General features: G+C 35.0%; 2 protein-coding genes across 2 annotated transcripts; one reads left to right on the top strand and one right to left on the bottom strand.

Annotated features, from left to right (window-relative positions):
* Positions 1-676: 676 nt before the first annotated feature.
* LOC128232773 (molybdate-anion transporter-like) lies at positions 677-4,574 on the bottom strand. Its single transcript, XM_052946503.1, has 2 exons — positions 4,534-4,574; positions 677-3,447 (listed from the first exon to the last, which is right to left on the bottom strand). The coding sequence occupies exon 2, from the start codon at positions 3,400-3,402 to the stop codon at positions 2,038-2,040; it is 1,365 nt and encodes a 454-aa protein (XP_052802463.1). The 5' UTR covers positions 3,403-3,447; positions 4,534-4,574; the 3' UTR covers positions 677-2,037.
* Positions 4,575-8,974: 4,400 nt separating this feature from the next.
* On the top strand, positions 8,975-15,693 carry LOC128230647 (uncharacterized). The gene is made up of 6 exons (XM_052943090.1): positions 8,975-9,076; positions 11,452-11,847; positions 12,895-12,980; positions 14,365-14,441; positions 14,909-14,961; positions 15,448-15,693. Exons 1-6 carry the CDS (start codon positions 8,975-8,977, stop codon positions 15,565-15,567), a joined length of 834 nt encoding a protein of 277 aa, XP_052799050.1. The 3' UTR covers positions 15,568-15,693.
* The last annotated feature ends 10,435 nt before the right edge of the window (positions 15,694-26,128 follow it).

The raw sequence follows: 26,128 nt of genomic DNA, 5'->3' as shown, positions 1-26,128 counted from the left end.
TATCACACAGACAAGCTTTTTTCGTTCAAGGTCACTGTAACCTTGACCTTTGACCCGATAACGCCTACAATCATAAGGGGTCATCTACTTGTCAGGCCCAACCTCCAAGTCAAGTTTGATGGCCATGGGTGAAGGCATTGTTGAGTTATCACTCGGACAACCTTTTACCATTCAAGGTCATTGTGACCTTGACCTTTGACCTGATGAGCCCCAAAAACAATAGGGGTCAGCTACTGGTCAGGTCCAACCTCCAAGTCAAGTTTGAGGGCCATGGGTGCAGGCATTTTCGAGTTTTCACTCGGACAACCTTTTACCATTCAAGGTCACTGTGACCTTGACCTTTGACCGGATGACCCCCAAAAACAATAGGGGTCATCTACTGGTCAGGCCCAACTTCCATATCAAGTTTGATTACCATAGGTCTAGGCATTGTGGAGTTAACGCTCGGACAAGCTTTGGTCTACCGACGGACCGACCGACTGACATACCGACATGCCTGTGCAAAGCAATATACCCCTCTTCTTCGAAGGGGGGCATAATTAAAGTTCGAGTGGGAAGCGACAGTAACTAAGTAACTGCTTCAACAGTAAAAGGGACAATACTCTAAATTAACCACAGTACACTTCTATCAAGAGTTACCGACAATTTCAAAGACGCAAAAACAACATTATTAAAATGACATTTGTACATTTAATACGGATATATCTTACATTTCAATACTGTTGTGACAGATAAACATTACATCACCTTAGAAACAACCCACTATGATATGATATTTCAATCTGATATTAAATCATTTTTAGAAAGTTCATGAAAAGTGATGATGTATGAAATAGACAAGTGGCAATATGCAAAGATGATAAGTGCTTGCATCAGAATAAGATGGCAATATAATTCACCGAGTGACCAACAAAAGCTATATTTCAAAAGTGGCTTAGACAGGAGTGAAATATTTTAATTTGATGCTCATGATGAAAAATTTGTTGCGATCTTACACTGAAACAAAAAAGAGATTTTTTATTACATGCCTTTAAAAGAAAATTGTACTTATTGTTTTGCGATGTTAAACGAAAACAAAATTTTGTATTTTATGCCTTAAACAGATTAATGTAGTTTTTTCAGAAAGCAAACACATGGTTTCGCAAATATTTTTGACATTGTGTCCTTGCCAAGTGCCCGCAGACGTTTGATTTGGACGTAACAGCGGACAAAATTTCAAAACTGTTTGAAACAGTGAACTATTGTTTTTATTTCACTGATAAATCTCCATAAACCACCAGAAAGCATATAATAAAAGATGATATATTTACAGAATAGAATATAAAAAATTAAATTTCTATGAAAAAATATTCCAACTTCATTAAACTTCAAAATATGCATCAAATCGAGCACATATAATTTAACAAACAAACAGAAAACATTAAACACATGTATTCATTTAAAATTAGGCCTCTGATGTAAATTCCATGTGAGATAACAGAGAAGTAATATTTTAAGTCATGTGCGCTTTTTTGAACAAGTACATGTATATGACTGTAAACAAATGCAGTAACAAAATTATTTTATGATCTTAATAAGTTCATACCAAACAACCTGCCGATCTTATCAAGTTCATACCAAAATACATGACGATATTAACAAGTTCATACATGTACCAAAATACATGACGATCTTAACAAATCATACCAAAATAAATGACGATCTTAACAAATCATACCAAAATAAATGACGATCTTAACAACTTCATATCAAAATAAATGACGATCTTAAAAAGTGTATACCAAAATACATGATTATCTTTACAAGTTCATACCAAAATACATAATGATCTTAACAAGTCAATACCAAATAGCACAATCATCTTATTATATGACAAGTTCATAACTCATTTGAGGAAGATCTTAACATGTTTATACCAAACCCTCTCACATCAACTAAAACAATGTGTTTATTTTGGTTAAGATTTCATTAGCACTGCAAAATTAAGAACCACACATCCTTGGTTGGTGAGTATTTTGGTAAACTTTTGAAAAGAGGCTAGAAAATGTTATGAATGTGTTCACTTGCCATTAGAATTTTCTCTTCCTTCAGACTTTCTTCTTCCTTAGCAAGTTTATGTAACCTTACCCCAAACAAAACAGAGAGTGAAAGTAAAACTGAACATATGACGAAAATCATTCTGTTCCCGTGTTGGAAAGCATCTTCGTGGAGTAACATGAGAACAATGCAAGAGATGAGGTTGATCGGTACACGGAACCAGTTCATGATGCTCCATCGGTGCTGATCGGGGATAATTCTGCTCCTTAAATACCCCATAGCTGGGAAATACATCCCAACAGCACACTGGAATATCAGGAATGCTACGAAGGACACACTGTAGTTTGTGTCCATTCTGTTTGCAGGGTTAGTAGAAAATACACAGATGATGTTGGCAAATAAGGCAACTCCACACGAAACGATAAGAAGGTAGGGAACTTCAATCCTCCTGCTGCTCAAGATTTGAAACACAGCCTGTCCAGACAATATACACAGCATAAAACATGCAAACACTACTCCCAGTGCTGGTTTTCCAGGCTGTAATACAGGGGTCCATAAAAATATAACAATGTATATCACACTTTCAAATAACGCTTCAATAGCTCCGATCATGAAGATGATCTCTTTTGACATGATGCCTTTAAATCCATCAGTACAAGCTCTCTTGAACTTCACTTTACTTCCACTGTAATTTTCAACCCAGTGTGTTGAAACCAGGATTCCGGCAAATATCAGAAACGGCACAGCAAGCATGTATGGTGCCACTGGCCCCAAGCCAAATGTCTCTGACACCACATTTGTGACCATGCCTGCTGTTACAGCCAGAACTCCGTTCCATGTTGAGGCCTTGGAGAAAGTAACAGATATCCATTCTTTTGGAAAATCGTGGGTTTCAATGTGTTCATGTACATACCAAGCTTCGAAAGCTGAAAACAGCACTGATGTGGCCACCCCACCAATTATCCTTCCTAGGATTAGAATTCCATAGCTCCTTGTTAACTTCAGAAAACATGATAAGGAATATAACACTGTAAATAATAGGCACAATTTCTTACGTCCAAACTGGTCAGCTGCTAACGGTGCCCACATTCCAATGATAACAGTGGAAGCAAAGCCAAATACATAGAGTACTGCAATTTGCTCTTCTTGGAATCCATAATATGAATAAAGCTGATACAAGTATGGTCCTTGCAGCCAGTCAGCAAACATGGCTAGGAGATAAACAGCGAAATAACCCCTCTGGAATTTTAGAAACTGCGGGTTATTCCCAATCGTTGGGTCTGTTCTTGTCCGATGTGCTATCACTTGTAGAACTATACAAGCTAGCAACAGAGCCAAAAGGCTACAGTAAACTATTACCATCATCTTGACAACTTCTTGTTATGGTTTCAAGATCATCATAACATCAACCTGAAAAGATAAACAAAAGTAAAAGCCAGGCAATCAAAACAAATGATGTCTAATAATAAAGGTGTTTTAAAGTAAATAAATACTCCCACATCCTTTAATTGAAGTGACATGTGAAAACATCCATGTTCATTCCAGTCACTTGCAGTCTGAGTCCCATAACTCCTTTTATAATTCCAGTCACTTGCAGTCTGTGTTCTAGCAATCAAGTTTTGTGACATGCTGCGTGTCAGTATTAGCCCAATTAGGCATGTTGCATCAATTAAATGGTATACATGTATAGCACAATCCAATCAATGATGTGTTAAATAATGTTATTAAATTTTATAACAGGGCAAACTGCAATAAATAGTAACTGCTGCACTGAGATGCCCAATTTAACAAGTGATAGGATCAGGTAAGTCAAAACTTTAATTTAAACTTTATTTAATTTTACAACGATTGTAAAACAAGCTATTACAACTTATATTAATCACTCTCATTGGCACGATGTTGCGCAAGAGTCCGGTCTTGTGTTGTGGGGGAAACCATAATACCTGGAGAAAACCCACTTGTCCGGCTTGCTGACCACTAACCAAACTCACATGCGCCAAGGCCGGGAAACGAACCCGGGTCGCCTTGGTGGGAAGCAATGCGCTAACCACTGCGGTAACCGGACAATGTCAAAACTTAATGATACTCAGACTAACACACCCAAGTTTACTTCTTATATTGAATAAGTGTGAAAAACATGTGTACATCAATTTGCACTGTAATTTGCACTGTAAAAGATTCAAGTAAGAAAAAGGATTTGACAAAAATGAGAGGGCACCAAAACTACCACGTTATCACTGACATCCTTTCAGAAATTGATGAGTGAAATGCTGTATCAATAGATACATCTGCTCACAATTTCATTTCGTCCGAAATAGCATTTTCCGGATTAATACCAATATAAACAATTCATAATTCAACCGACCCCAATATAATTATCAAATTGAAAACAGGCAAAAGTGTTTAAAGTTAATACAAAAAAATCTACATTTGTGATATGTAGCCATGAAATTAATTAAAAAAAAAACAACTTAAAATAATGTGTTTTTTGTTTACCCGGAAGTTTGTTGGCAATGATGTAACAGTCAACAAGTGCGTGAAGTAGCAGTAAACATTTTCCGTTGATTAATTTTATACAGACACCTACAAAGTGATGTCCCTTTTCTATAGTTTTTATCAGAATCTGCAACATCCTGTACAGTGTTTAGCGAACGCTCAATGTTAATTCCAATCAAAGGCTCAGGTGAGTTGTATTTGGTGTAAAAAGGTTTCCTCTTGATTCCCCGGCAAAATAACATAAATGCTATAACAACTTGAATTATAGACGTGATGTTGACCAATTTTGGCATTCTGTCTAAAAGTAAACCTTTTATAATACAATTACCGGTGGTTTAAAGAAATCTTAAGGAAGAAAATGATACTTTTCACTAAACGAAAATGTTAGCCCGTTCCGTCAATCAATCAAACAGGGAGATTTCTTTTGTCATTGTATGCATTGCTTTCTTTAATTGAAAACTTTAAAGTATTCAATAATACGATCTACACGATGAAGTTTATGGAAAGTAACCGATACGTGGGGTACCTTGACGCCAAACATGCGTACTTTTAGGTGCAATACGTTTCTCGGGTAGTTTTTAATGAATATTAAAGCTGCACTCTCGCTGACTAACCATTTTAACAACTTTTCTTTTAATTTTTGTCTTGGAAAGAGAATTTTTTGCGTAAATATCCGCAAACCAATGATACAAAATTGCTGAGATGCATTGTTGTCAATTTCCCATTGATGTCCTATAAACTCTTAACTGCATGTTATTGTATCTTATATAATTCAGCAAGCTTTAGAACACAATTATTTTGTATTCACATTTCAGCCTTTAGTCTAGAACATTCTAATGTTCCATGCTCAGATCTTATCTAGATGTTCAAGTCTTAGTCCTAGCCTGTAAGTTGGTAATATAGTGTGCTCTCATTCCTCCTAGCTGTTTCCAATCTAACTCCGAGCCTCCATCTTTACAATGAGTTCCTGTCTGTATTGTTCTAACGACCGCAGTTTTACTGATGTAGATCAGATAATATTTGTTCAGACTGAACCAAATAAAAGATTCAGCGTTACCTGAAAGGTATGAACAATATGCTTTAAATGTGGAAATATATATAAACTAATTGTGATGTGCCTATTTTATTGTTTTATATCACATCAAAATAGGAACATTCATGATATTTATAATCACCACAAACGGGCCGCTAACTACCGAGATGTTTTATTCACCGTCAGTCCAGATTATAATTTATACGTAAAACTATCTGATTTTTGAAGAAATGTATGTATGATTCTGTATTGATCTGCATATTTAAAAGTAATCGAACTTATAATGGCAGACTTTCTCTCAAATTATCCCATAGACTATCTATCAACTCATCATTAAATATGATTGCTAAATATTTAGTTATTAAGGTGTGCGTTATAATGCAAAATTTATTGATACAACTTAAATAAAAACTAAACACTATACATTCTGACTTCACGAATAGAAAATGCTTATATAACGATTAGTTTGTAAACCGCACTCTACTTTCAAACATAAACTAAAATGACCGTGTACTTAATCATCCTAAAATGTCCGTGTACTTTATCAATTTGGTTTTAGTTCATTTTTACCTTTGAAATAACTAGAAGTTAAACAATACACGCTGAAAACTATAAAATACATAACATTTGCTTAAAATAAGATTTGTGCATGAATTATTTACGGCTAACATGAAGTAAAGCGATAGATTTGTCAAAAGCCGTGTCCATTGCCTTAGATTTCAACTCTGAGAAATCAGTTGGTCAAGATTTTCAGGAAAACTTTAGGATATTAGAGAAAGTTCTTTTAAACCGTGGATAGAGCTCTTAAATGCGGGGTTTATGGTCTTTATTTCACAAAAATTCTCCAAATATTAAGAAAGTTATCTTTAAAAACCTTACCTGAATCGAGACTTGTTGACATTTGTTGCCGTGCTCTTTACCAAATAAGTCACGTGGGTTCTCCACCGTGTTTAACAAGGAATTTAAAAGAACCTTCTTTCAAAAAGCTTTTTTTAACATCAATGCTCCACCAGAAGGACATTGAAAATGAAATGATTTGCAGTTTTTAGACTTGAGTCTCTTCGGTAAGATAGAAATCAATATTTTGAAAGGTAGAATATGACGTACAGAGTTGATCTCGTACCTTATTTGGCCATTTGCAGTTTTGTATGATACAACAACTTCATTTTTAAAAAAACTTATCCAATTACAAGCATATTCAAAGGTATATAATACTATCACTGTATATAAAATCTAGATGCTTCGTCTTTGACTATGATACTAACGCTGGTATTTCAGTTCCAGTGTTCGTACTAGTTATAAGCCATTGGCTTTTTCATCAACCCTAGACTTTATACCTTTATTTGGAAAATGTTATTATTGCTTATGCACCAGTCAATTGTAACCAAGCGCCCCGCCCCCTCCAAGGTGCGGGGAATAACGGGGACTTTGACTTTCGGACCAGCCAACCCCGGGTAAAATCCCCGTTCCAGGAGGAACTGATGGTAAAACCCCCGCCAAATGCCATCCTAAGGACCCTAGGTCAGGCCCATTCCCCGCTATATTTTGCGCGAAGACAAAACCACCGCATTCACCCGGCACTGCGGGGCCACCTGAAATGTAAAAACACGGCCTGTTTCCCCGGCCATCTCCGGTATACCCCGGACCGGGGGGGGGGGCGTGGTTACAGTTGACTGGTGCATTAAGTTAGTTGATAAATCAATGTTTTACCCATAATATTTTATTGAAATCTGTATTTAACGAAGGGTTTGTTTGTCAGAGATGGTCAACGTATACTATTAGATAACTCAACAGAACAGAAGTTTTATTCGGCCTATGCAACAAAGCATCTCGTCAAGCAAATATATACAAGTAATCAAAATATTCATTTATGTGATCATTGTGTTACGCTTAAGAACATTCGAGAAATTATTTAAGCTAACAGGTCAATGATTTCTTTGGTTCTAAAGTATAGTGTGTCCATTACAACAGTAAAATGTTGTTTGTTGCGGTGGATAAGTTGGGGAAACCCAGAGTGTTTATGTATCTAGGTTAAGCTATTGTACAGAATACAGTGTGTGTATACCACGTGATAAATTACGTCATATATGCTACGTCTGAAGTTAAAAAATTGCTTAAAATGAAGACTTAAATCAAAGATAACTTTTCATTTACGACACCATTTTAAATGAAGCAAAGGACATTTTATGCCGCTTAAAGAGCCCCGCATTTGTTTTATTTCCGAAATTTGATGAGGTCATTAGTTTCATCAAACACTTCGATAAACCTGTTTCAAAAATATTGTTTTGACAGTGCTCCGTCAGACGGCCTTATTGTGAAAAGGTTTGTCGAAGTGTTTTAAGAAACTAAACTCGCAATCAAATTCTGGTAAAAGACCGAAGGTGGGGCTCCTTAAGCAGCGTAGACTGCGCTATGTTTCATTCAAAAGGGTGAGGAAATATTATTATTATCTTTGTTTAAAGTCTTTTTTCAAATCAAAATATTGCCTTCCGACGTACCATTTATGACGCAATTTATCACGTGGTATACACACACTGAGAATAGATCGATCTATCTATATATATATATATATATGCATGTGATGTAGCCTTCGGGTATATCAAACACGAAGACAAGTTTGTGTCAAATCATTCGGAACACCTCGGCCATTTTCCAACGAAATCAACCTCGGATGTATATGGACGGTTTACAATGTCAGAAATCTTAACATTTAACTACATTGCAAGTAGATAGCGTAGTAATTTCAGTTAAGCAGTCAAACATAATGACTAACTATATTAACCCCTTCATCCCCTGCCCCTTTCGATTTTTATTTCAAAATGTTTTTTATAAGAATGACAAAAACTTCGACCTGTCAAAATTTCATTACGCAACTGCGTATTTGCGTATAGTCAGCTACGCGCCTGAGAACAATATGTTACGACAGGCACTTCTTTTATTGGAGATCCCACGTATTCTTAATGGTAAACTGATATTAAAAATAGATAGTAGTCCAAATTATTCCAAACGGATACCGACGGCAGCAACAAATGCGGAGGGACGGCTGTGAAAATGAATTATTGACAAGCCAGTCATTATTATTGTGCTTTACATTTTTTTATTTCCCAGAACTGGTTCCGTATAGTAGACAGGAGGTCGATATAGGCCGCATTACTTAAGTGATCAATACCTGTTCTTCTCCTGCTTAATTGATAGCTATGTGCAGGTATTAAACCTAGAATTGGAATATATGGTTTGCATGAACATAACTCGGTATAACTATACATAACTAGGCTTCTTATGCTTTGAATGGACTTTGCCTTTTGCTTCTAATTGTTTTCAATGTTAAGGTGCATGTGTGCATTGTTGGATGTTATAGAACCATTGTAAACTGTAGGAGTAAGTTTTATATTGATATTTTAATTGAAAATGTCTGAGGACATTTTACGACAGGCTGAGCTGAGACACCAACGGAGACCGAGATCCAGACAGAATGAAGAAATACTACCGCTAGATACGGAAAAACTGAAGGTTAGATTTTCTTCATGTAATTAAAGTCACACTCTTATTCAAAATCAATGCATACACACGTATAACAAGCAAAGATTTTGAGTGCTAAACCTTTAGCTTCTTTCTAAATAATGCATTTATGGAAAATATAAATTACTGATAACAATATTGTAACCGTGTACTTAAGTAGCTGGAAACACAAAAATATTAAATCATTGGTGAGTGCTAAAACATTTCCATGCTATCGTCTCATAAGGTAAAAATATCGTGTGTTCTGCACCTTTCTTTTAAATTAAACTCTGTACCTTTCATAGGAACCATTCTTTTCGACATTTATTCACCATTTTGGTGTATTAAAACAATTGTATTAATTGTGGTAAATCTTACTTGGAAGCAAAAGTGCATCCTTAAACAAAACGTAGTTATGATGGGTTAAGTTCGTTTGTTGATCAGGGCCCATCCACTAACGTCTTGAGACATCTTAGTTTGAGACTTAGGCTCAGGTGCCAGTATCACAAAAATAATAAAGTCTTATCTCTATTTCAACCTTATCTCATGCTACTCTTTATAATAGCATAAAGTGATTCAATATATCATATTGTTTTATCCTTCTTTGTAGGTATTATGTATTAGTTATCTTTCATATTTTTAAAAATACGGAATATATTGCAAGCGAGCCGAAGGCCTAAAGATATTAAAGATAACCTAAGAATTAAATTGTCGCAGTCTCGTGTTGGCTTTTGTTCTAAAAACATCAACATTTTACAGTAAACAATACAGGCTCCGCCTACTTTCTAGAAAAGTCACGTAGGCCAAATATAACTGTATTTTCTCTGTATCGGAGTTCATATCAGGGACGAATTGCAGAATATGTGAAATATTTTTCAAATTTAAAACGAAATGCAGCAATCTCATTGGCTTTCAAAGTAGGACAAACTGTAAATCATAGAAGATATTGATTAAACTCTTTGGACACATTCGCATTCATTAGAGGTTTGATAATGATAATTGTGATACGCATAGTATCATCACTCTTGTGAACGAATACGTTTGTACATTATTTCAACGAAAACTTATCCTACAGACAAAAGTTTAATGAACTCTTTTTATTTAGTAAAATCAAGTTGAAGTAAGAGATTTGACTTAAGTTAATGTAATAAGCTATAGTCGATCTCCGTTGGCTCGAACTCCCAGGGACCGGCGAAAATACCTCGAGCCTCGGAAAATTCGAGCCAAGCCGGAATGCTTATCTTCATTTTAAAGAAATCAGTCCTTTACATCCAGTTCGAGCCAACGAGGGATTCGAGCCAAGCGAGTTCGAGCCAACGGGGTTCGACTCTTCTGAAGCTTGCTACGCTTATGAAGTTTCGAGAAAATGAGACGCATCGAGGACTTAATGCAAAACTGCTGTAACGCTATTCAATTACTATTTTAAGTTGGAACAGTGTTGCCCGAAGCCTGCGGTATGTGCTTTTACAATACGAGAGTGATGATGTTGCTTACTTAATATGATGCTATGAATTTGTTATTAAACTATTGCGCAGTGTTGAAGGATTTGCATAGCCATACTATCGAAAATCACATCATCAGACTATGAATATCTTCAAGCGGCATAGTATGTGATCGATTTCAAAAAATATTGTTACCATGGTAGTTTTGCCGATTAAAACAAGAACTGTCTATCACATGCTACAGTGAGAGACTTTGAAACGCAGGTGTGTAATTCGAAAATAACTATATATGATAAACAGAAACATTTTCACCCAGTAAGTTCCTTGTAAATTAAGTTGTGAGTTATGAATTTATTCACATGGACTTTACTGGGCTGAACATGTTTTTCATTAAGGCCATTTTTTAAAATTACTTTGTGCTCACTATTATCTTCATAAAATAGTGTAGGCAGGTAAGCATAACTTTTTTCTATTTTTTTTTTTTTTGAGAACCGGGAATCTGTACCAAACTTTAGACCCTAAATCAGGATATATCACTATTGTAGCAAATTTTAAACATAAAATGGTCAAGTTTTAACATGTTTACTCAAATTAAATCATTTATTTTAAAAGTACTAAACAAAATCGTTATATCGATCAAAACTAAAAAAGTCAGGAAAATAAAGGGTCGGTCGGGTATATAAAAAGAAATATAATCATGTAAACGCCTTACCAAAACTATTTGTCGAAATGCGATTAAAATCACTTACAGTCGAACCCCGTTGGCTCGAACTCCCAACGCCCGGCGAAAAATACCTCGAGCCTCGGAAAATTCGAGCCAAGCGGGAATGCTTATCTTCAGTATAAAGAAATCGGCCTTTTACATCCTGTTCGAGCCAACAATGAATTCGAGCCAAGCGAGTTCGAGCCAAAGAAGTTCGATTGTAGCTTATGTTATTTTTGCAGCTGACGAACGGACCAAAGGACAGACTCACCGCTGATGTACACGGATTGTCTTCATTGCCACCAATTAAAAACCAAGGTCAGCAGAGGTCGAATCGTAGTTCAAGCCCATATACACCCTCTCAGCCCATTGGTGGATTAGGCTCACCTACATATACGCCACATAACTACCTTGACCCAAACAAGGAGGATGGGATATTATCTCGAAGGCGCTCAAAGTCTGAAAACTACGATGCCTCATGCAAAGATGATGACAAGATTGAAGCATCAACTAGTGGACATCTAGATCGCCCGAGGACTCCGCGACGTGGCCTCGCTACACAAATGGATACTGTAGACGCTAATATGGAACAAATGGGAATGAAAATCAAAGGTTGTCTGCCGTTTATTAAGTGTAAGGTATGTAGGTGTTGATCTGCCATTAGTTACAAGTCTTCAACAAGTCATATATTAGAGAAAATATGTACTTTGTACAGTACTTAAATCTTTGTTTATGCAGCCCGATGTGATTTTTGAATTATCTCAGTAATTACGGGTTTTTATTACAAGCTTTCTGGCGATAAATATCAATTCGATAATTTTGAAACTTAAGCCCGTTCTCACGTCCTAATCAAACAACAGCGCTCAAAGGGCTGGGTACAAACACAGCGAAGTCATTTTCGAAACGACGAAACGTTCGCATACAATTTGGCGCGCCTTTTGAAATAAACACTCAGTTTTTTGCCATTTTGAATCCTTTTTTGGCATCTAATGCAAAAAAATATTGTCTGTTAGATCGCAAAAAGGTTCACCTCGTGAACACCAATACTAGTATACAGTTGTTTCATGGTTACTGTTGTCCTGAGGTGCAGAGAATGATGTCTGAACTGTTGACCGATTCTGATATATATGGACGAGGATAACAGTTCCGAATGTCACCATTGACACCAAGTGACTACAGTTGACGGTTACCCACATAAGCATGAACTAACTGTTCATAACCTGAACAATAGTTTATCAAAATATATAAGGAATAAATGTGTTATCATTTGATCAAAAATTTGTTTGAATAAAGTGTTAAAACCTTAAAAAAAGCACGGAATGCCGTGAGGCATTCCTTAAAAAAACGTTCATTATATACGTCCAAAATTAAAACTTGGAAATTCCAATGACGTCATTGCGAGAGAGGGAAACAGTTCGTACCGTTCACCGGGGCATAGTTAAATTCAAGAAATATTGATAGCTTTCATGTAAAGCAGCAAAATTATCAGATTTGTATTTTATATAACGAATCAGGGTATACCAGTAAACATTTCACGAATGGCTACACAACTAGTGAATGTAGCTTTTGGTGCTCATTCGATGAAATAGATTGCGATTTTATACTGAAACAAACAATTATCCTATATTTATTACACCTATCCAACGTTATACTACTTTTATTTTTCCATGTACTATTTGTTTCAGTTGTATGACAAAGAACTCAAGGCTCTAGTAAATACTTTGTCTGGAAAATCGACCATAAGCAAACGAACGATGGCAGATGAAAACAGGTACGTTAATCATAAATACAATTCATTTAATCAAAGCTAAACGTGATAATGGCTAGAAAAAACATTATTATGCCAATTTCGAAAACTTAATGCAGCCAACTGCTCAAGGTATGACTATAATGTATCACCGTGAAAAGAGAGTGCATGCAACTTCAAAGGGAACAAAACTTAATGAGGTAATGATGAAAGGATGGTTCAAAGAAGAACAAATGGCGAGATAATTTCACAGGCAATGGAAGATTATTCCTACAGCTTCAATTTAACAAGACTATTGAGATCAGTAGTTGGTGGTGTGTAAGTTAAAATGTTCAATATCAGCCATGGTCTGTGTCGGTGTGGTGTGTACGCTTATTTATACACGCTCTCGGGCTAAGCCCATTTGGCTAATGCTCCGTTGATTGTTAGTCATATAGCTTTTTTCAAGCATAGTACACAGACAGAATGTAACCCTGGTTCTTTAACATGCCACATTGTATAGCACTGCCACATGGCACCCTCATTTAAATTCCCTCCCGGAAGACGACTAGTATTGTTTATTAGTGCGGCGGAGAATCGAGTCTGCGACCCATGGACTGACGAACAAGTGTATTACCATAGCTCCACGGATCCGCCACATACGGGAAATAGTTAAAACGGTTGTTCCGAGGCCGATAACAATAATTGTTTTACCACTTCATCAAAAGTTTATCTAAACAAAACCAAATAAAAATATATTGTTTTAAAACCTGATTCATAATTTTATTTGAACAAAGTGTTTAAAACATTAAATAACGTAAATGATATGTAACGTAAATGATATGCCGTCTAAATTAAAATTTGAAAATGACGTCATAACGCAAGCCTGAAACAGTTCAATAGGGGATAGTTCAATTCATGACAAAATGATAGCTTTCATGTATAACAGTAAAACAATAACATACTTGTATTTTGTATAACGAATCAGGGCTGGTATCCAATATTGGTCTTAATTGAATCTAAGAAAGATGTAGCTAATCGGATTACTTGTTATTAATACCTGACCAAAAGAGTGAATGAAGTCAATACTATATGACGATAAGATTATCTTAAGTTGAATACTTAGTACCACTCCAGGGGACATGATAACGAACAGTCTCAAGTCCATGTCTAGTCTCAGACTCAAAAAAGGATTTTGATTAAGGAACAAACAAATCATATTTATTCCATTTCTTTTACAAAAACTTTTGTAAATAATAGTAAAACATTCAAATAGTAATATATTTCAGCATTTTTTTGCCACCAATGCTTTGATAGAAGGAAAATAACAATGAAATTAAGTTTTGCAAAAAAGAGTCTTTAGTCTGATCAGACTTGAGACGGTTCGTAATCACTGCCACAGGTAATAATGCGCAATCATCTATTGCAGACGAACACAATCACGGCTGCCACCAAAGCACATCAAGATTGATGACACAGAAGTTCCGGTGAATTTTATCATCGATGGTAATATTAGTATTATCTAAGTATTAGTTTTATATGAAGGAAATGGTTCACCCGCTAGTTTTTTTTTAAAGAACTGGTAAAATGCATTTTATCTTATTTCTCTGCCAAAATCCGACAAACAAAAACATAAAATAGGGGTGGGCTGATAATAAAAAACAAACGTTATGCAGGCGAAAAAAGTTGGATAAAATCTCACTGTTAATTCCTTAAAGGGACATATTTTGGCCAAAAAAAATAGTTTTCCCGGTTATCCATCTAAAAATTCTAACTGTATCATTATGTTCCTCTATCATATCGAAATTGCAGGAAAAATACCATTAAAGTATAACAATAGTTTGGTTTAGTGGGGTGCGATTCGATTCGGAACGTGTAACGTGTTCTGGAGCTGTACAATCGCCCAATTGTATAACTACTCAGTACGTAAAGGGGAGGTGCATACATTTTCTTTTATTGATATTCTCTTTCAGACGGTGCCATTCACGACCTCGTTTTAGGTCTGGATTTCCTGACGGAAAATAAGGTAATTATAGGGTGTTGTGGTTGTAAACTGTGCAGGAGAAAGTAGGCTGTTGGTGAATAAATATATTACAGTGGCGAATCAAGCGGAGAGACACAATGGCCCTTGCTCCCTTCTTCTTAATTGGCCAGTAAATGAAAAATGAAACAACCTACAGTCGAACCCCGTTGGCTCAAAGTCCCAGGGACCGGCAAAAATTCCTCGAGCTTTGGGAAATTCGAGCCAAGCAGGAATGCTTACCTTTATTCCTGTAAAGAAATCGGTCCATTACATCCAGTTCGAGCCTACGAGGAAATCGAGCCAAGCAAGTTCGAGCCAACGGGGTTCGACTGTAGTTTTAACTTTAAATGCATACCTTAACATTTAAATTGCTCTTGTGAATAACCTGTGCTGCTTCGTTTTTCAGAATCATCAACACTAGCGTGTAATAGTTAGTAAGACTCGTTGATTTAGGCATCATCTTTGTTAACATTATACGTTACTCTTCAGTGCTCCCTCAACTTCGGTACGAAGATGTTGGAGGTAGCCGGCGTCTCTACAAGTTTTCTTTCCGAGCACGATCTGCCACTGAAGTTCAGAAATTGGAAAGGGCTCGCATCTTCAATATGAAAACGCATCAATTAATACATCATTATTGTGTGTGTTGTTGTTTTGTAATTTTAACTTAAACTGTTTACATTTATTGTCAAACTGTTTAAATCTGTTCACAGACATAAAACATAACATGAGAATCAATGGGGCCATAAATATAATTTTGTGGTTAGGGTTACATCTTTTTCAAAATGGCAGGGTAGGAAGTTTTTATTATTATATACCCCTCATAAATCCATACGCAATACATATCGCAAAATTCGGTAGTCTGTATTCCACTCCAGTGCAATACGGCCGTATTCCACTGTTGTGACGTCACGTCATAACAAGTATCGTTGCGCGATGTTAAAATGACGTCATAAAACAAAATAGTGCGTCGTTAAAATGATATATATTATGAAAACATGTGGCATTTAAGTGATCTTATCAGTAATGTATATAATAAAAGGGTTATTAGTAAAGGGTTACAAGTTATTAGTCGGCTTGCACCTTGTGAAATCCAAATCTGCAAAAATCCACTCGATTCAAATAAAACTCCCGGATCAAAACGCTGTACTAATAAGCCTGTTATATATATTTTTATTAGGCTTTTTGTAAGAACGTTATTGCTGTTTTGGGGTAATGAAGTTTAAGTTATCAGCATATCAGTATTTATCTGTATCAAGCTTCGACAGTCGAATCCCGATGGGTCGCACTCGCTTGGCTCGAATTGCTCGTTGGCTCGAACTGAATATTAAGGACCAATTTTTTAATACTGAACGTAAGCAATCCCGCTTGGCTCGAATTTTCCGAGGCTCGATGTATTTTCTCCGGTCCCTAAGAGTTCGAGCCATCGGGATTCGACTGTATTTAAATCAATGGAGTATAAAACGGTAGTTTCGGCGCCTATTTCGTAGGTAGAGTCGGCTGACACGAACTAAAAGTATTGTTTTAGACCTGGCCAAACATGATATCTAGTAAATGTAAAGTTCTAATAAAAAGAATACTTTCAAATGAGCAAAATCAATTTATCTTTACTTTTATATTTCACAAGTATATGAGCAATACATCTCATACATAATTCCATTAACCTGGTCGTAAATAACACTGCAGATAAATAACATAGCTCATTATTCATATACATGTCTATGTAAACTTTGTCTTATATCCTTACTTGTCATCTTCATTATTTTATCATTTTCACTAATACCTCCACTTTGCTATTGCCAAATAAATTCCTATTTTCAATTGTATTACTTTTTATTCATAACAAAATCCTTTTTCGTGCTGTAGTTAATTAAAAAAAAGGTTGAACGTATTCAACAAGTGTTCATAGCGAAATGGAAAAAAAATATATCTTTAACATGAACACTACTACAGCAGACCTTTAATGTTGCAGTGTACGAAGAAATAACCGGGCTTGGCTTTGGAAACGTCTATTGTACATAACACAAGGTATTTTAAGGCTCACAATAATGGTTGATACAAAAAGCAAATACGGGCAGTAAGTAAAATCTACCGCTTTTGAGACCACCAACCGCTCTACCGCTATCCCGACGAAATTTACCGCTTTTGAAAACAAAATCACCTTTTAATTGAATTTTACGTACAATAGGTTCATAAAATTGTCATAATGTAACTGCAGTCGTCTGGACATACATTGCTGGAGGGCAGAGGTTAACATTATGTATCTACGATGATTCTGCCAATTATCAGGATAGACGAATAGTCAAATGTTTTCATAACGTTCATTAAAAGGAATACACTGTTGACTTAGTGTGTACCATGGTGAGTTCAAAGTCCTAGATCAATTAAACAGAAACCGCTTAATTTGTTCGCACCTCGTGGAAATTGCTTCGATGGTAGTGAAGCACTGTTAACGAATACATTACCTATTGCCAAACGAAAAAAAATTAATAGTTTATTTGTGAAATGTTCATGATAAAAGCTTGTTTTGGTGATCACAAAACCATTTGGTATGCTTTATGTAACGTTAACTGTCAACAATTTCCTTGTAACTACGAAAACAGAAATTTGAACATTCGGCGAGAGCAACAATTTATTTTTCAACATTCAACTTTGAATAAGCGAACTTTTTTTTAAGAGACGTCATTTTAAATGTCATATATTTACACCTCAACTTCCATTCTTTAAATGAACTGCCTTTCGGCAATTGCGTTTATCAATCGATGAACGCAACATCTTCGGATATGTTCGGATCGCAATTCATCGCATAACAATATACATGAAAACTATCTATCTTTTATTGTTTGTATTGTGTCAGCAGGTCCCGTAAAATATATATCAACATTTTAGAAAGTGTTAATTTATTATATTTTAAACATTTTGTTGCCAAACGTGTTTCAAGTTTACGTCTAAAAGTGACTTCAAGTGGTTGATCTTTTCCCGCGTTAATGTGACGTCATTTGAAAAAAATGTGTCCGGTTACAGTCGGGTCGTATTATTTACAGGATGGGTAAAAAGGATTATTGAAATGTTTTCTTAAATGAAATGAAGTATTTATTAAACATTTTTAATGAAATAATGAAATACTGGTGTAAATAAAAGTAATGAATTGTGGGCTTGATGTCATTATCGGGAATATGAACGCCATTGGGCTGGTTAAAGTACACGTGGAGTCGGACTCCACACACTTAGACCAGCCCAATTGCGTTCATACCCCGGTAATGACATCAAGCCCGCAATTCATTCCTTAATTAGTTTCAATAATGTACGTACATTAAAAGTTGTTGAACAAAAGACAAGACAAAACCACAGCTAAATGTGGCATTCGTACACAGATCCATTTCCATTCAAAGACTTCCTGTAAGTCGGTGTCGCGGAAAAAAACATTCCATATCGCCCTAGCACTATGACGAAGATCAGCCATTGTCAAACGGGACACAGGCGTTGGTTCTTCGTCGTTTTATTCAGGATTCAGTCCAAGTTATCTAGCACCAAACAAATATATATATATTCACATTTATCTGTTTACAAACGGACATTTTGATTTCCACAGTTGATCAATATTGATTAAGTTTTGTTAAAGGCAGACATTAATATAACTTACGGGGTTAGTTGGTGAACCGATATGGGATATACGGGACAAAGGAAACCATATTGGTAAGCGAAACTCAAACCCGAATATTGTTTTCTCCGCCCCGTATATCACATATCGGGTCGCCTACTTACCCCATAACGTATATATCACGTCGACAGCCTGTGTTTGGTGACCGATATGGAAAAATATGGGGTCACCACGTGACCAGTCCTGGACCAATGGTGTTGCGTCCTTTATGTTGAAAGCGTGATATAGTTAAATATTTGATAGATGCACAACAGAAAGGTATTGACTTTTAAGCATTATTATGTTTAATTTATTTGAATTTTATGACCAAAACAATAATAAAGCAAACGATTTGTGTACAAATAAAACATCTTTGCTATATGTTTTTTTTTTCTTTCAATGAATAACTACACGGATGTGGCCGCAAATTCCCCATTCAGTCATATAAGACTGCTGACAAAAAAAACAACAGATTTTTATATTAAACCCTTTCACTGCCAACGCTGAAATTACCAAATGACGTCGCCTGTGCCAAACGTGTAATTTAGCGCATTTCCAGAATGTCGCAAATTTAGAAAATACACATATCAGTATGACATACGCTCATCAAAGGTTAAATAGTTTCCGTTTCTCTTTTGTTTAATGTATGCATGTTTTTAAAAATAAACATAGTCTATACAGGTGACATTTGGTAATTTAAAATATAAACACACATAATTTTATGTTATTTTAAGATAAACATAGGTATTAAAACGATAAGCAAACACAAGAGATGGAATAACATGATATTGCACTGAGTTTGGGATGCAGCCAATGCCGGTATTAGGTGCACACCCCATGTACCATTATTATTTCAAAGCGTTTATGGAGAGTTAGTTTTATTCCCAATGATGACTGGAGGCTGTTGGTTTGTATCAGCAACTTGCCATTTAATATAATCATAAATCATGCAAGCCATATTTTTGAAAGGCTCCCGAGGGGATTTTGTTCAGAATTCAAGGGAATTTGAGTCCCATACCGGCGGATTTTCATAATGAAGGATATTCATCCCTCCACCGGGGAACCGGGGGATGGTTCGAAATTCAGGGGGGACATGGCATGTATGATGAATGAATAAGTTCTCTAAATCATCATAATTTTTGCTAATTCGTCAGTATGCTACATGCTGGGAGGAGAGTTGCGATTCGTTATATTTTTTAATACAAAAATGTACATCGAAACTGCTTTATTAATTTATTTGAAAGACAATGTATGTAAAATGGATGAAACTCATCCAAAACTCACTTATGTCCACGCGCACTGTCACAGCCAGAAGAGGAACGCTTCAATATAATCATCTAGCACTCTCAGTGCTGGAGGCTTGCGTAGAGCAGACGAAGTAAAGGTGTTAGTGCCAACGCTTCGCAACCGCGTCTACGCGTTAATAGAAAAATTGACAAAATATATGACGTATTTTAACGTTCACGGTTAACTCGACGATCATTTCATTATTCAAAACCTTTCAACGCTTTGAAATTGTTGTAGAGGTGTTTTATTTATAGTATTAATTATTAATCTACTACTAAACTCGTATGTGAATTAATGCAAATTGCTTCATATAAAGGCAACGTTCAACCAGCTTACAAGCAAAAACAATGAAACTGACTTAAACAATGCCATAATTCGTAATGTTAATACTTATCAGTAATTAGTCAATAAAAAAGGTGTTCTTCGTTTAACATAGCTCTTCCTCTCACGATTTTGTTAAAGTTCGTCCCGAAAATCATGACATGGATTCAGGCGCTAAATGACGTTTGTATACGCCGTTGCCACCTTCGATGATGTCCGAAACTTTGTTAAAGAAATAAGCAAGGATGGACACTCTTGGTTTCTAAATTGTATGCGTGTGCTGCATCTTGCTGCAATCTTCAGCATCGTAGTGTATTCATAAAGGTTGCCTATGATAACCGTACCGTAAAACGTAACATGAATCGTAAAAAAATCAAAACAAAATCAGACATTTTGTTTTGACAGATGATTCTTTTCCTTTTTAGTATATGTATATTAAAGATATAAAATGATAGCTAATTGTAGATCTAGCTCTAATGGCCAAAGGCAAGTGTTGATATTGTAATCATGCCAATCTTTTTTATTTGCATCGCCTTCACTAAAAATGGTAATATTGGCACTGTTCGACTGTTTTTACAAAATATTTATTTCCTTTATTGCAAAGATAGTCTGTAAATATAACGTGTCGATGTAACACGCATCATTGAATTCTGCAGTTATACGACTATATACAGACCCACAGCAGAGCTATGTATAGGATAGACAACGAGTGGACGTATCTATGTATAGGATAGACAACGAGTGGACGTATCTATGTATAGGATAGACAACGAGTGGACGTATCTATGTATAGGATAGACAACGGGTGGACGTATCTATGTATAGGATAGACAACGAGTGGACGTATCTATGTATAGGATAGACAACGAGTGGACGTATCTATGTATAGGATAGACAACGAGTGGACGTATCTATGTATAGGATAGACAACGAGTGGACGTATCTATGACATGTATACCCGAGCGCAGCGAGGGTATATTTGTCATAGATATGTCCACGAGGTGTCTATCCGACTTAGACCACGTGAACTAAAGCGAGTAGGTTTGGTTCTTGTTCTTCAATCTAAAGACTCATAAGATCCCAAAACAAGTTAACATTGTATACCGAAGACAATGCGTATTTTGGTCTGGATAAATCACGAATTTTCTTTGGTAAGGGAATCAATGTTTACCGTACACATTGCAAGGCAAGGATTTTAACCTATGGTTTTGAAACGGGTGTTCGAAAGACTAAATTGAATATTATTTTTTTTACATTAATGTAATTAATATTGAGATCGACATGAGACGTATCTGTCATTTTTCTTTTACATCAAAAAGGGTTCATGGTTTGACGTTTTTATCTAATTAACGCTTTCAAAAATGCATCTTAAGTTTTATTTGTTACTTGTGGGAAAAGATGTAATATGTTTTTCAGTATCATTTACTGTTGTTTGGATGTATAATTATCGCCATTGAACTAGTTATCAACGCTAATAGAGATAAGTAAAAAATATCTAAAATGAGAACAGCATCATACACAAGTCAGTGTTTTTCGTATATGGCACAGTGGTTGGTGCAGTGGGAGGGAGGTCTTTTGGTGATAAAGTTGACTTGATATTTATAGATCGGAAGATACACCACAGTCGGAGTTGAGAACGCTATCCTTGGACTTTCTGTACGCCTAGACGTTTTACGCAATCATCAGGTTGTCTAAATAGCCTATGAGTTTCAGCCAAACACACCATGCCCCGACCCCTACCTGGTGGGGTAAAACTTTTATAGTGCGTACCTTACTCTTAAATAATGGTTTTGTCGTAAACGGCTTGAGTAAAGGGTTTAGATAACTATACTTGTGGCATAAACTTACACTTTTAAACGGAATTTACCACGATTAATATAATCAATTGCAACTTGCGCTGGATCGTTTTTCAGTATTCCTTTAATATCTTATATACCTGCCGTTAACAATATTTAGGTTTCATTGAGACACTAATTATGACACTTTATATTTCATAGCCTTATGGTGAATAAAATAAAATATATAGACAACTTTTTTTAAAGTTTCTTGTTTAATCAATTATTTTTATTAAACATAACAATGAATCATCGAATTAATTGATCTTTTTTCCAACTACACGAAAATGGAAAAGGCATTTTCTGTTGGTTTTAGAAATCTCACAGTGAAAATGCTAAAAGGTGCCAGCATTCTTTCCCAAGATTTCTTTAACCGAACCCGTGTAGCAAAAATGTTTATTTCATTTTCGTGTAGTAAAAAATGTTTATTTCGTGTTCATCAAAAAATAATTATTTTTAAATAAAATGTTTCACATTGGAGGGACTTCAATTGTATAAGTCTAAACGTGTTTTATAATCACGAAATGAGAGTGCAAAACAATATTAAACTGATTTAATTCATATGCATATATTTGTTTTATTAACATGATTTAATTGATTTCGAATGATATTTGTTTATAACTACTTAAATCACTTGTTTAACAAGTGTTCATTTTATTGTGATGCTTACTTATTTTATATATAAACTACGTATTGAAATAAGTTACTGTATCGTTTTTTTTTCATACAAATATCAATGTTACAGCGTCCATGGTACCTGAAGTGGCCAGCCATCCAGCCGGAAGAAGTGCCCTTTGCAGTGGAGTTGGCGAAGATGCGTAATGCGGCTACAGTAGCAGTCAGGTTTGCGTAAGCTTATGTGGACAACTTCATCAACAAAGTTATGTATTATTTTGCTCACGTTTTTGTATAAGTAATTTGTTTGCACTATTTGGCTCCGCATTGTTTTTAAACAATTCATCTTAAAAAATGCTTTCACTTAGCATCCACTTTATATTTCATAGCCTTATGATGAAATAATTAAAATATATGGATTACATTTTTAAAGGCTCTTATGAAATTAATTATTTTATTAAACATATCAATGAATCTTCGACTTAATGATTTTTTTACCAAATACACGAAAATGGAAAAGGCATTTTCTGTTGGTTTTAGAAATCTTACAGTGAAAATGCTAAAAGGTGCCAGCATCCTTTCCCAAGATTTCTTTAACCGAACCCAAGTAGCAAAAAATGTTTATTTCATTTTAGTGTATGTCAAAAAATAATATGTTTAGATAAAATGTTTCACATTGGAGGGACTTCAATTGTAAGAGTCTAAACGTGGTTTATAATTAACCTGGTAGGAAAGGCTCATAAAATGAGCGTGCAAAACAATATTCAACTGATTTAATTCATATGAATATATTTGTTAAATGAACATAATTTAATTGATTTCGAATGATATTTGTTTATACTTTCTTAATTCACATGTTTAACAAGTGTTCATTTTATTTGTTATGCTAGCTTATTTTATATATAAACTACTTATTGAAATATGTTACTGCATCGGTTTTTTCATACACATATCAATGTTACAGCGTCCAGGGTAGCTGAAGTGGCCAGCCATCTAGCCGGAAGAAGTTCCCTTTGCAGTGGAGTTGGCGAAGAGGCGTAATGCGGCTACAGTAGCAGTCAGGTTTGCGTATGCTTATGTGGACAACTCCATCAACAAAGTTATGTATTGTTTTGCACACGTTTTTGCATTAGTAATTTGTTTGAACTATTTGGCTCAGCATTTTTTTAAACAATTCATCTTAAAAGAATGTTTCCACTAGGTAGGTAACTTTATATTTCATAGCCTTATGATGAATTAATTGAAATATATCGTTTACAATTTGAAAGGTTTTATTAAATCAATTATTTTATTAAACATATCAATGATTCTTCGACTTAATGATTTCTTTTACCAAATACACGAACATGGAAATGGCATTTTCTGTTGGTTTTAGAAATCTTACAGTGAAAATGCTAAAAGGTGCCAGCATCCTTTCCCAAGATTTCTTTAACCGAACCCGGGTAGCAAAAAATGTTTATTTCAGTTTCGTGTACATCAAATTTTTTTTTTAAAATAAGATGTTTCACATTGGAGGGACTTCAATTGTATGAGTCTAAACGTGGTTTAATATTAACCTGGTAGGAAAGGCTCATGAAATGAGAGTGCAAAATAAGATTAAACTGATTTAATTCATATGAATATATTTGTTAAATGAACATAATTTAATTGATTTCGAATGATATTTGTTTAAACTTTCTTTATTCACATGTTTAACAAGTGTTCACTTCAGTGTGAGGCTTACTTATTTTATATATAAACTACTTATTGAAATATGTCACTGTATCGTTTGTTTCATACAAATATCAATGTTACAGCGTCCATGGTACCTGAAGTGGCCAGCCATCCAGCCGGAAGAAGTTCCCTTTGCAGTGGAGTTGGCGAAGAGGCGTAATGCGGCTACAGTAGCAGTCAGGTTTGCGTAAGCTTATGTGGACAACTTCATCAACAAAGTTATGTATTATTTTGCTCACGTTTTTGTATTAGTAATTTGTTTGCACTATTTGGCTCCGTATTTAAAACATTCATCTTGAAAAATGTTTCCACTAAGTATGTCACTTTATATTACATAGCCTTATGATGAATTATTTAAAATATATGGTTTACTATTTTAAGCGTCCTTATTAAACAAATCATTTTATTAAACATATCAATGATTCTTCGAAATAATGATTTTTTCCCAAATACACGAAAATTGAAAAGGCATTTTATGTTGGTTTTAGAAATCTTACAGTGAAAATGCTAAAAGGTGCCAGCATCCTTTCCCAAGATTTCTTTAACCGAACTCGTGTAGCAGAAAATGCTTATTTCATATTCTCGTCATTATATATATTAATTTAATATTGCACATTGGAGGGGACATTTTTATGAGTTAGGTTTTGGTTTATTATAGACTGGTAGGAAATGCTCATGAAATGTATATTAAAAGCAATTGAAAAAATATTAGGGTAATATGAATCAATTTGTTGAATGAGCCTATTTTTTGAATTAAATTTATTTATAAGCTTTTGAATTCATATTATTAACATTTGTTTATTTGCTGATGAAATTGAATTAATTATATTTTATATATTTAACGGTTTTTTTTTTAATATAAGTGACTTCGTTCGTTTAATGTTTCAGCATGTGTCCCACTATCCGGTTTGGAATCGATGCCCCATGCATTAAGCTTTGGGTGACATATCACGTATGATACTTGGATAGGAGCAGGTGAGCAGTGTGTATATAAAACTTGAGTTTGAAATAAATGCTACAACAATGATTCAGTTATATATGGTCAGTTGTAGATTAATGATTAATTGTCAGCGTTCATACTTTACAGCGTTGTTCAGAACCATCACGCAATTAGGTAACATGCCTCCATATTATACTAAAAAGTAAATACAAATTTGACCCTTATAGACTTTGGGACCTTGGGTTTATGTTTTTGGAACAGTGTTTTCTTGTTAATTTTTACGGGAAGTTGGGATTTCTACTAATAACTTTCATGCTCTTTATTCATTTGATTTGATACAATTGTTTACGGCCATCAGACAATAATGTTACATGCCTTCATGCTATCGACTAATAAGCTTTTGGTTTTTACTTAAATATGAAATGCCGTTTTATTAAATGGATTTAATTCTTAACAGTTGTACACGGCATTCTTACAATACGATTACATACATGTAATTCCAAATTATCTTAAGTACAAATTATTACCCTTGAATGACTTTATTTTTAATCATGATGATGATCCTTAACTTAACCCTCAATTGACCCAGATGTGGTTCAATATTTCAGTGTTCAGGGAACCGGAAGTGGCCCACCATGCAACTCAAAGTGATACCTCTTGCAACCTGAATGTACTCTTATCAGTGGCATTTAAAATGGTAAGATTTTTTATCAAATCATTGCTTAATGGATTTTTTTAACTTAAATAATAAGAATATTTAATGCAAATATCATAATTGAAATATCACGCTATAGTTCGTTCGAATGACATTCGAACAATAAA

This window comes from Mya arenaria, chromosome 4 (assembly GCF_026914265.1).
Source record: "Mya arenaria isolate MELC-2E11 chromosome 4, ASM2691426v1".
Lineage (NCBI taxonomy): Eukaryota > Metazoa > Mollusca > Bivalvia > Myida > Myidae > Mya > Mya arenaria.
Note: the sequence above shows the minus strand (reverse complement) of the source record. Positions and strands in the feature narration are given on the sequence as shown.

What these genes read in the sequence shown, in the direction of transcription:
- LOC128232773 (XM_052946503.1), bottom strand. Translation starts at nt 3,402, where the DNA reads ATGATGGTAATAGTTTACTGTAGCCTTTTGGCTCTGTTGCTAGCTTGT.
- LOC128230647 (XM_052943090.1), top strand. Translation starts at nt 8,975, where the DNA reads ATGTCTGAGGACATTTTACGACAGGCTGAGCTGAGACACCAACGGAGA. An exon ending in TGCCGTTTATTAAGTGTAAG is followed by an intron (nt 11,848 to 12,894) that starts GTATGTAGGTGT and finishes TATTTGTTTCAG; the next exon opens with TTGTATGACAAAGAACTCAA. An exon ending in ATTTCCTGACGGAAAATAAG is followed by an intron (nt 14,962 to 15,447) that starts GTAATTATAGGG and finishes GTTACTCTTCAG; the next exon opens with TGCTCCCTCAACTTCGGTAC.